The sequence below is a fragment of the Salvelinus fontinalis genome, chromosome 41 (assembly GCF_029448725.1).
Source record: "Salvelinus fontinalis isolate EN_2023a chromosome 41, ASM2944872v1, whole genome shotgun sequence".
Classification (NCBI taxonomy): Eukaryota; Metazoa; Chordata; class Actinopteri; order Salmoniformes; family Salmonidae; genus Salvelinus; species Salvelinus fontinalis.
The window spans coordinates 23,894,419-23,906,336 of record NC_074705.1 but is presented as its reverse complement, the minus strand read 5'-3'; the positions used below and the strand labels follow the sequence as shown (position 1 = coordinate 23,906,336).

The following is an 11,918-nucleotide window of genomic DNA, read 5'->3' as shown; positions in this document are numbered from 1 at the left end:
ATGGTGTGGGGGTGCTTTGCTGGTGACACTGTCTGTGATTTATTTAGAATTTAAGGCACACTTAATCAGCATGCTACCACAGCATTCTGCAGTGATACGCCATCCCATCTGGTTTGCGCTTAGTGGGACATTGACCCGACACACCTCCAGGCTGTGTAAGGGCTATTTGACCAAGAAGGAGAGTGATGGAGTGCTGCATCAGATAACCTGATCTCCACAATCACCTGACCTCAACCAAATTGAGATGGTTTGGGATGACTTGGACCACAGAGTGAAGGAAAAGCAGCCAACAAGTGCTCAGCATATGTGGGAAGTCCTTCAAGTTTGTTGTAAAAGCATTCCAGGTGAGAATGGTTGAGATAATGCCAAAAGTGTGCAAAGCTGTCATCAAGGCAAAGGGTGGCTACTTCGAATAACACTTTTTTGGTTACTACATGATTCCATATGTGTTATTTCATGGTTTTGATGTCTTCACTATTATTCTACAATGTAGAAAATAGTCAACATAAAGAAAAACCCTTGAATGAGTAGGTGTGTCCAAACTTTCGACTGGTACTGTATGTATATTCAAAAAATATATATTCAAAACATTTTATATATATATATATATAAAATCTGGTTTCTATTAGTTTTTGCAAAAAAGAAAATGTATTTTTAACTATACAGAAATATCACATTTACATAAGTATTCAGACCCTTTATTCTGTATTTTGTTGAAGCACCTTTGGCAGAAATTACACCCTCAAGTCTTCTTGGGTATGACGCTACAAGCTTTGCTCACCTGTATTTGGGGAGTTTCTCCCAGTCTTCTATGCAGATCCTCTCAAGCTCTGTCAGGTGGGATGGGGGGCGTTGCTGCACAGCTATTTTCAGGTCTCTCCAGACATGGGTTCAAGTCTGGGATCTGGCTGGGCCACTCAAAGACATTCAGAGACTTGTCTTGAAGACCCACCTGTGTTATCTTGGCTGTGTGCTTAGGGTCGTTGTCCTGTTGGAAGTGGAACCTTTGCCCCAGTCTGAGCTCTACAGACTATTCCTTCGACCTCATGGCTTGGCTTTTGCTCTGACATGCACTGTCAACTATGCTACCTTTCCAAATCATGTTCAATCAAATTTTTTTTTTTTTTTTTTTTTTTTTTTTTTTTTACCGTTATTTTACCAGGTAAGTTGACTGAGAGCACGTTCTCATTTGCAGCAACGACCTGGGGAATAGTTACAGGGGAGAGGAGGGGGATGAATGAGCCAATTGTAAACTGGGGATTATTAGGTGACCATGATGGTTTGAGGGCCAGATTGGGAATTTAGCCAGGACACCGGGGTTAACACCCCTACTCTTACGATAAGTGCCATGGGATCTTTAATGACCTCAGAGAGTCAGGACACCCGTTTAACGTCCCATCCGAAAGACGGCACCCTACACAGGGCAGTGTCCCCAATCACTGCCCTGGGGCATTGGGATATTTTTTAGACCAGAGGAAAGAGTGCCTCCTATTGAATTTACCACAGGTGGACTACAATCAAGTTGTAGAAACATCTCAAGGATGATCAATGGAGGTATTGTGTGTAGATTTTTTACATTTACTAATCCATTTTAGAATAAGGCTGTAACATAACAAAATGTGGAAAAAGTAAAAGGGGGTGAATACTTTCCCAAGGCACTGTATATCATAACCAAATATTTAGAAAAAAACATTTTAAGAAAATGGAAAAGAGTTTTGACTGTGGTGGTTCTATACACACCACAGCCAACCTCCTATGCAATATTTTAACTCTTCTCACCTGCTGCAATGTTCTGAGCTGTTTTTTCGTTGTGTAATAGCACGAAGCTTTGGCCTTGAACACTGAGAAGTGACTAAACAACGTTGTTCAAATAAAGCAGTAATGCCTTGCATGAATAGAGTTATCACCCGCTCAGTCAACACAGCTCTGGGGTGTCTTGAAATCCACTTTACAAATAACATATAATATTGCTATTATTTAACCTTTCTTGGTGATTCAAGGCTGAGCAATATGGCTCTCTTGTCGAAAGTTAGAATATAAACTAATTATATATGGCAGAACATGCAGGGAAAATGGGAGAATGCGTCACCACTGATACGATGCTGGTCCTGGCGCTGTCCTTTCAGCACCAGATGTCGAGCTGGTGCTATGCGGGTGGAGCAGGTCAGGACCACCGAAAGCGGTTATAGCCAACACAATGCTGCTCAACGCTGCAGCGCTGCACTTTATTGCATCTGCTGGAATACACACACCACACCCACACACACCCACACACACACACCCACACACACACACCCACACACACGCACACACACACACACACACACACACACACACACACACACACACACACACACACACGCACACACACACGCACACACACACACACACATTACGATTTCTAGCTAGAGAGCACTTATAAATAAACTACAGGATAATTGTTGATCTATTATTTTACATATGGCTCTACAACACACTGGACGTTTCACCCACCTGCGTGAGCCTCAGCCTATGTTTCCCCCCAATGGAGAATTCCAATCACGGTTTGGAAGTGACTGGAAAAGACTGGAGAGAGCGAGCCGACCGGTGAAGTGACGATATCTCGAGTCACTTTTACCAAAACTGGGGGAGCGTCTCGTTCGTAGGTGATGATGTGGAAACCACGTGTCTACGTAATGGAAAGCCGATCTCTTGGCTTGAAACCCTCCTCCCTCTCATCCCACCCCCCTTCCTCGCGCCAGCCTATCTCCAGCGCAGGGGTACGGGACCACGCAAACACATCCCTGCCGGATGCGTTATACTTTTGGGAGAAGGGAGGGCCGTAGTCAGCTTATTTTCATCAACAAGGTGAGGAAGAGAGGAAAAGAAGAGGGGGAAAGAGAAAACAGAAACTACCCGGATAGGAGAGCAGCAGCAGTGCATTGGGACTCTATCAGAGAAGCATGGATTATTCATTTTAGAAAGCCTAGGCTTTATTAAATATTCAACACGTTTTTTTTAAAGACGCAGGAACAAAGCGATTGGGGATTGATTCCTGCTGGGATTTACAGTAAAAGCGAGTAGCCTTCACCAACGTGACGACGCGACTTGATTTGGATTCGGGGCTCTAGCGATTGGCTATGCGTTGTTGGTTAGAAAGCTCCGCTGCAGTGTTCGCATAGGGATGGTACCCCTACGGGTTCACTAACGGACCGATCCCATATCCACCCTCACCCCGGCAACGTACGAACTAATATGCAATGGTTTTTTGTCCAGAAATCCCCTGCGTTTCGCCGACTACACGCTAGCTCCGCATGTCTGTCTGCCGCACCGCTCCCCCTGTGCGGCAGATGCGATCTAAAGAGTCTATTTGGGCTTCTGAGGCGCCGGCCAGGCGGCAGCAGCAGTACCCGCAGCAGCGATACCGTTAAGGAGCAGGAGCAAGTGGAGGAAACTGCAGCAATCGCCTTCATTCTGAGGTATAACGAAGCGTTTCTGCAGCTAAGCGCCAACGCGAAGGACCCGGGGATTCACCTGTTCTGTTCTATGGTCCAGCTGGTTGGGCCGAGTCGCAGAGCTAAGCCCAACGGGACCTGGCTGTTATGCAAGCGGGGGGAGCGAGTCCCCATGAGGGTGTCTAGGCTGCTGGAGCGCTCCTCGACCAAATCGATGAGGTTTCTTTGGAACATTTACAGCAAAGGATCGCATATGCTGCAGTGTCTTTGTGGCAAGAGTCTCAAGAAAACCAAGAACCCAACTGGTGAGTGAGAGACTGAGAGAGTGAGAGAGAAAGCGAGAGAAAGAGACCCCCCTGATGGTTGTGTGTGTGTGTGTGTGTGTGTGTGTGTGTGTGTGTGTGTGTGTGTGTGTGTGTGTGTGTGTGTGTGTGTGTGTGTGTGTGTGTGTGTGTGTGTGTGTGTGTGTGTGTGTGTGTGTGTGTGTGTGTGTGTGTGTATTTCCCCCTGTGATTGCACTGTTAGGCGCAAGCTTGTGGTTGCTGGTGTGTTGTAGCTGCAATCGCAATTGTGCACCAAGAGAGCGCAGGGGGAGAGGAGGAGAGGGATAAAGAGGAGGATGAGAGGAGGGGGTGAATAACTTATTTGCGCAGACCCCACTACTGCTGCCACTGCTGCTGCTGGTGTTGTGTGTGTGTGTGTGTGTGTTTCTGTGTGTGTGTGTGTGTTGAGCGCGCGCGTGCCAGAAGCGCAGCAGGAAAAAAGCCAACACACAAAAACAAATCCCTCAAACGCAACGACACAGCAACACATAGATTTCAGCTGTAGCGTAACTTTTTCAGGTGATTGTAGGGCCTGTAATGCCAATTTAATTTAGCTGCAGACTGTATCGAGGCTGCGTCTTTTCGCTGTGCTGTGGCTGCCGCTGTTCTCACTCGGGTTTGTTCGGGTTTGTATCACTGCAGTATAGCTCACTTCTGCAACACTTCCACGGGCTCAGCTCAGTACTGGCCAAGTCAAACACTGCGGCCCTAAACCTAAACGCAATGTTTCCCCTTTACGCCGATATTAAGAATTCACCAAGGCTGCATACGAATTGGACATCAAGGCTATCTGTTGATGCAGCTCACACACGTTGCCATGACTGTAAATACACGCTGAGATATACACAGCATTTTTTTTGTTTTGCATAGAGCTTTTGATCTATAAATAACATCATCAGATATTCCAACACAAAGGCCTGTAGCATCTCATGCAAAGCAATGTGTCACACCCTGGCCTTAGTATTATTGGTTTTCTTTATTATTGTAGTTAGGTCAGGGTGTGACATGGGTAATGTTTATGTTTTGTTGGTGTTGGGTGTTTATTTGGTAAAGGGGTTATGGGGTGTAAGATATGGTTTTGTGTTTAGTGTAGAGTTCTAGCGTTGTCTATGTTGGTGAGTAATCTAGAAGAGTCTATGGTTACCTGAATGAGTTCCCAATTAGAGACAGCTGATGTCGGTTGTCTCTGATTGGGAGCCTTATTTAGGGTAGCCATAGGCTCTCATTAATTGTGGGTAATTGTCTATGTAAGAAAGTTAGTAGCCTGTATGTTTGTGCACAACGTTTGTAGCTTCACGATCGTTTATTGTTTTGTTTGGTGTGTAAGTGTTTTTTTGTTTCGTTTTGCCTTCGTCATAAATAAACGAGATGGCGTATTTTCCAAATGCTGCGTTTTGGTCCGTAAATCCTCCACACGATCGTGACAGAATTACCCACCATAGGACCAAGCGGCATGGAAGGCGGCAACAGGACATACCTACACAGGATTTTTGGAGTTGGGAGGAGGAATTGGAAGAAGATCCATGGGCACAACCTGGAGAATATCGCCTCCCTCGTGAAGAGCTGGAGGCAGCGAAAGCCGAGAGGAGGCGATATGAGGAGGCAGCACGGAGACAAGGCTGGAGACCCGTGAGTACACCCCAAAAATTTCTTGGGGAGGGGCTCATGGGGAATGTGGCGAGTCCAGATGGGAGGACTGCGTCAACTTCCCGTGCTTCCCGTGCTTCCTCTAAGAGGGAACCTGAGCCAGTCGGGCTGAGATTGGAGGGGAGTAATGGGAGTGATGCAGAGACGGTTAAGGATTTATTGGGGAGGTTGGAAGAGAGTGAGATGAGGGAGCTGCTGTGTTGGTGCGTGAGGCACAAGATCCGCCCGACAGAGCGTGTGCGGGATGTGAGGTTACCTGAGTCAGCTCTCCATGCTTGTCCTGATGTGCGTGCTACCCGTCTGGAGAGGACAGTCCCACGAACCAGGCCTCCTGTACGCCTCCCTAGTCCTGCACCTCCTATATTAGCCCTATGTACTAACTCTCCTGTGACGGTCCCCAGCCCAGTACAACCAGTGCCTCCTCCACGCACTAGCCTTATGGTGCGTGTCTCCAGCCCTTTACCACCAGTGCCTAAATTACGCACCAAGCCTCCTGTGTATACCCAGAGTCCTGTGCGTCCTGTTGCTGCTCCCCGCATTAGCCCTGAGATGCGTGTCCCCAGTCCGGTACCACCAGTTCCGGCCCCACGCACTAGGCTTAATGTGCGTCCCCAGGGTCCAGTATGCCCTGTTCCTGCTCCCCGCACTAGCCCTGAGATGCGTGTCCCCAGCCCGGTACCACCAGTTCCGGCCCCACGCACTAGGCTTAATGTGCGTCCCCAGGGTCTAGTATGCCCTGTTCCTGCTCCCCGCACTAGCCCTGAGATGCGTGTCCCCAGCCCGGTGCCACCAGTCCCGGCACCACGCACCAGGCCTACAGTGCGCCTCAGCCGGCAGGAGTCTGCCGTCTGCACAGCGATGACTGAACTGCCCGTCTGCCAAGCGCCATCTGAGCCATCCGTCTCCCCAGCGCCATCTGAGCCATCCGTCTCCCCAGCGCCATCTGAGCCATCCGTCTGCAATGAGCCTGCAAAGCCGCCCTTCTGCCATGAGCCTGCAAAGCCGCCCGTCTGCCATGAGCCTACTGAGCCGTCCGCCAGACAGGAGCCGCTAGAGCCGCCAGCCAGACAGGAGCCGCTAGAGCCGTCCGTCAGACAGGATCTGCCAGAGCCGCCAACCAGACAGGATCTGCCAGAGCCGCCAACCAGACAGGATCTGCCAGAGCCGCCAACCAGACAGGAGCAGCCAGATCAGTCAGCCAGCCATGAGCAGCCAGATCCGTCAGCTAGCCATGAGCAGCCAGATCCGTCAGCTAGCCATGAGCAGCCAGATCCGTCAGCTAGCCATGAGCAGCCAGATCCGTCAGCTAGCCATGAGCAGCCAGATCCGTCAGCTAGCCATGAGCAGCCAGATCCGTCAGCTAGCCATGAGCAGCCAGATCCGTCAGCTAGCCATGAGCAGCCAGATCCGTCAGCTAGCCATGAGCAGCCAGATCCGTCAGCTAGCCATGAGCAGCCAGATCCGTCAGCTAGCCATGAGCAGCCAGATCCGTCAGCCAGCCATGAGCAGCCAGATCCGTCAGCCAGCCATGAGCAGCCAGATCAGTTAGCCAGCCATGAGCAGCCAGATCTGTCAGCCAGCCATGGGCTGTCCCTCAGTCCGGAGCTGCAGTCCCTCAGTCCGGAGCTGCAGTCCCTCAGTCCGGAGCTGCCCCTTACCCTGGAGCTGCCCCTTCCCCTGGTGTTGCCCCTTACCCTGGTGCTGCCCCTTACCCTGGTGCTGCCCCTTACCCTGGTACTGTCCCTGACCCTAGTACTGCCCCTGACCCTGGTACTGCCCCTGACCCTGGTACTGCCTCTTACCCTGGTACTGCCCCTTAGTCTGGAACTGCCCCTGAATGCAATGGGGTTAATGTGGAGGGGGGTCGTTTGGAGAAAGCCTAGGAGGTGGTTAGGTACTGTGGTGACGAGGGGACCGCGACCAGAGCCGGAGCCGCCACCGTGGAAGGAAGCCCACCCAGACTCTCCCCTAGACTGTGTATGGTGCGCCCGGAGTTCGCGCCTCAAGGGGGGGGTTATGTCACACCCTGGCCTTAGTATTATTGGTTTTCTTTATTATTGTAGTTAGGTCAGGGTGTGACATGGGTAATGTTTATGTTTTGTTGGTGTTGGGTGTTTATTTGGTAAAGGGGTTATGGGGTGTAAGATATGGTTTTGTGTTTAGTGTAGAGTTCTAGCGTTGTCTATGTTGGTGAGTAATCTAGAAGAGTCTATGGTTACCTGAATGAGTTCCCAATTAGAGACAGCTGATGTCGGTTGTCTCTGATTGGGAGCCTTATTTAGGGTAGCCATAGGCTCTCATTAATTGTGGGTAATTGTCTATGTAAGAACGTTAGTAGCCTGTATGTTTGTGCACAACGTTTGTAGCTTCACGATCGTTTATTGTTTTGTTTGGTGTGTAAGTGTTTTTTGTTTCGTTTTGCCTTCGTCATAAATAAACGAGATGGCGTATTTTCCAAATGCTGCGTTTTGGTCCGTAAATCCTCCACACGATCGTGACACAATGCGACATATGCTGCACCAACAATGGAACATTTAGGCCAACTTTGAATTACACAAGGCCTACCACGTCTTTTCTCACTTCCGCAAATATGTTATTTTTCTAGTAGGCCTACACTGAAAAAAAAGAAGGTTCCTAAATAGTTCTTCCTCAGCTCTTAAAGGGACAGTTCGAGATTTGGCAGTGAAGCCCTTTATCTACTTCCCCAGATTCAGATTAACTCGCGTAGACCATTTTTATGCCTGTGCTGCAGTTTGAAGGAAGTTGCTAACTAGCAATAGTGAAATGTGTTATTCTAGCTGTTCCCATAGACTTCCAGTCATTGCACTAACGCTAGTTAGCATTGGCTCATGAAACTGCCTCTAACTTCCTTCATACTGGATGCATATACATCAAAATTGTATCCACAAGTTCATTTGACTCTGGTGAAGGAGATCAATCAATCAATCAAGTTTATTTTATATAGCCCTTCGTACATCAGCTAATATCTCGAAGTGCTGTACAGAAACCCAGCCTAAAACCCCAAACAGCAAGCAATGCAGGTGTAGAAGCACGGTGGCTAGGAAAAACTCCCTAGAAAGGCCAAAACCTAGGAAGAAACCTAGAGAGGAACCAGGCTATGAGGGGTGGCCAGTCCTCTTCTGGCTGTGCCGGGGGGAGATTATAACAGAACTATGCCAAGATGTTCAAAATGTTCATAAGTGACAAGCATGGTCAAATAATAATCATGAATAATTTTCAGTTGGCTTTTCATAGCCGATCATTAAGAGTTGAAAACAGCAGGTCTGGGACAGGTGGCGGTTCCATAACCGCAGTCAGAACAGTTGAAACTGGAATAGCAGCAAGGCCAGGTGGACTGGGGACAGCAAGGAGTCATCATGCCCGGTAGTCCTGACGTATGGTCCTAGGGCTCAGGTCCTCCGAGAGAGAGAAAGAAAGAGAGAAGGAGAGAATTAGAGAGAGACAAGATTTTCAAAATGTTCATAACTGACAAGCATGGTCAAATAATAATCAGGAATAAAAGTCAGTTGGCTTTTCATAGCCGATCATTAAGAGTTGAAAGCAGCAGGTCTGGGACAGGTAGGGGTTCCATAACCGCAGGCAGAGCAGTTGAAACTGGAACAGCAGCAAGGCCAGGTGGACTGGGGACAATAAAATAGAGATAAAGGGATTCATTGCCAAAATCACAAACTATGCCTTTAAGGTTCCTTGGAGAACTCTTGACTGATAAATAGACTTTGAGTTAAGTGGAGTTTCTTGATGTGGCTTCTACAGTTCTTCAGAATTCTAAAATATTCTTGAAATGTACGGAAGCCTCCAGCTGTGTCCATTTCATAGCACACAACAAATTGGCCAGTGTTAATAGTGTTTATTTTTCAGTGTAACATTTCAAGTGTTGATTCGGAAGGTAAATTAACACTGGATGAGTTAAATTAATGGGACTGTGTCCCGAACTGAGCCTTATCACCAAGGGGTATAGCTTGTTCACGGGCTACGAGACCCGTTGGGAAGGTGCCCCTGACTCCTCCTCAGGAAGAATACTTCACAGGGTGAAAATGCAAAGAAAGAATGGACTTCCATGTGGCTGCGTGGAGTTCTATCAGCAAAGAGGAAACCCGCAACCAAAACATTTGTGATGGTGGCCTGACTGTGGATTTTAAGTTGCGCATGCTTATTCCTTTTAAAAGTTGGGATCTAATGGAATTGAAAATGTTACAGTTGTTGGACGCTCTTTTTGTACAGAGCCAACAGCGGCAGAGCATTGTTCATGTACGGAAGTGCATAATATATACAAAACCTGAGGATTATGATTCAAAGGAGCCCCAAGAAGGTACATCCTCAGAAGGGTCAGCCTCCGAAGAAAACTAAGTACGCGGCTGCGTTAACCACGCCCTGATACCCAAAGGACTGGTTCAACAATTTCATCATATACCATTGATATTCATACAACATACCAGGACTCTGATACGACATGGGGGCCAGACCCTAAGGACTCTATGCCTCGCAGCCCAATATTCTACTCCCCCCTGGCAAGACCCATGACACCCCCTACATGTACACAGCCTGAGGATGTGTTTGATGGGGTGGTCAGTACTATTTTTGTGGACACCATCAAGACCTCTGTAGCCACACTTTTAGACGTTTTATTGAAAATAAAGTGAGCAATGTATCGCTCTACACAACACACAATGCCTGGGTTAACGTAGAGCGGTGCTGAAAATTGAACAAATCATGAATCATGTACGACATACGGGCGAGAGTTTACAATGGACACAACTGGTATCCCGTCTTGTGGATGATTCTGAACAACTAGAAACAACTTTGTCTAAGATTTTACTTTATTTGTTTGAAACACCATTTAATTGTAACATGTATCATATTTGTTGTTTATATGCTTATATAGCGGATGTTTGTGTTTTAAAAATTCAGCGACACAAGAGAAAAATGCATCGGTTGTGAGTAAATGAGAAGTGGTCTGTGGTCACCACCTGCAGAATCACTCCTGTTTTGGGGGGTGTCTTGCTAATTGCCTATAATTTCCACCTTTTGTCTATTCCATTTGCACAACAGCATGTGACATTTATTGTCAATCAGTGTTGCTTCCTAAGTGGACAGTTTGATTTCACAGAAGTGTGATTGACTTGGAGTTACATTGTGTTGTTTAAGTGTTCCCTTTATTTTTTTGAGCAGTGTATTTTGGCGATGATACGATATCGCTCTCTTTGGCTAGAATCAGTGCTCGGGTAACGTTTGCGTATGTGGTATGCTAATATAACGATTTATTGGGTTTTCGCCGTAAAACACTTAGAAAATCTGAAATGTTGTCTGAATTCACAAGATCTGTGTCTTTCCATTGCTATGTGCTGTGTATTTTTAAGAAATGTTTTATGATGAGTAAATTGGTAATACACGTTGCTGTCTGTAGTAATTCTAGGAGCTTTGGTGAGATTTGTGATGCTGGCTGCAATGGCAAACTATGATTTATACCTGAAATATGCACATTTTTCTAACAAAACCTATCCTATACCATAAATATGTTATCAGACTGTCATCTGATGAGGTTTTTTCTTGGTTAGTGGCTATCAATATCTTAGTTTAGCCGAATTGGTGATAGCTACTGGTGTTGAGAGAAAATGGTGGACAAAGAAAAATAGTGATTTTTGCTAACGTGTTTAGCTAATAGATTTACATATTGTGTCTTCCCTGTAAAACATTTTTAAAATCTGATATGGTGGCTTTATTCACAAGATCTGTATCTTTCATTAGGTGTCTTGGACTTGTGATTTAATGATATTTAGATGCTACTATTTAATTGTGACGCTATGCTAGCGATGCTAATCAGTGTGGGGGGTGGGGGGGGGGGGGGGGTGCTCCCGGATCCGGGGTAGAGGCTCGTTAGAGGTTAACAAGTCCAATACAGCATATGAAAGATAAACATCTTGTGAATCCAGCCAACATGTCCGATTTTTAAAATGTTTTACAGCGAAAACACCACATATATTTATGTTAGCTCACCACCAAATACAAAAAAGGACAGACATTTTTCACAGCACAGGTAGCATGCACAAAGCCAACCTAACTAACCAAGAACCAACCAAACTAACCAAGAACCAACTTCATCAGATGACAGTCTTATAACATGTTATACAATAAATCTATGTTTTGTTCGAAAAATGTGCATATTTGAGGTATAAATCAGTTTTACATTGCAGCTACCATCACAGCTACCGTCACAAATAGGACCGAAGCAGCCAGAGTAATTACAGACACCAACGTCAAATACCTAAATACTCATCATAAAACATTTCTGAAAGATCGATGGTGTATAGCAAATTAAAGACAAACATCTTGTGAATCCAGCCAATATTTCCGATTTTTTAAGTGTTTTACAGCGAAAACACAATATAGCATTATATTAGCTTACTACAATAGCCTACCACACTACCGCATTCATTCATCAAGGCCCGTTAGCGATAGCAATAGGCACGTTAGCGATAGCGAATAAACCAACAAA

General features: G+C 46.5%; 1 protein-coding gene across 1 annotated transcript in view; it reads left to right on the top strand.

Annotated features, from left to right (window-relative positions):
- The first annotated feature begins 2,708 nt into the window (after positions 1-2,708).
- Positions 2,709-11,918, top strand: part of LOC129840683 (fibroblast growth factor 14-like) — a 77,555-nt gene continuing 68,345 nt past the window's right edge. The window contains exon 1 of the mRNA XM_055908752.1: positions 2,709-3,739. Coding sequence (XP_055764727.1) covers positions 3,235-3,739 — 505 coding nt within the window. The 5' untranslated portion in view covers positions 2,709-3,234. The remainder of the gene's footprint in view (positions 3,740-11,918) is intronic.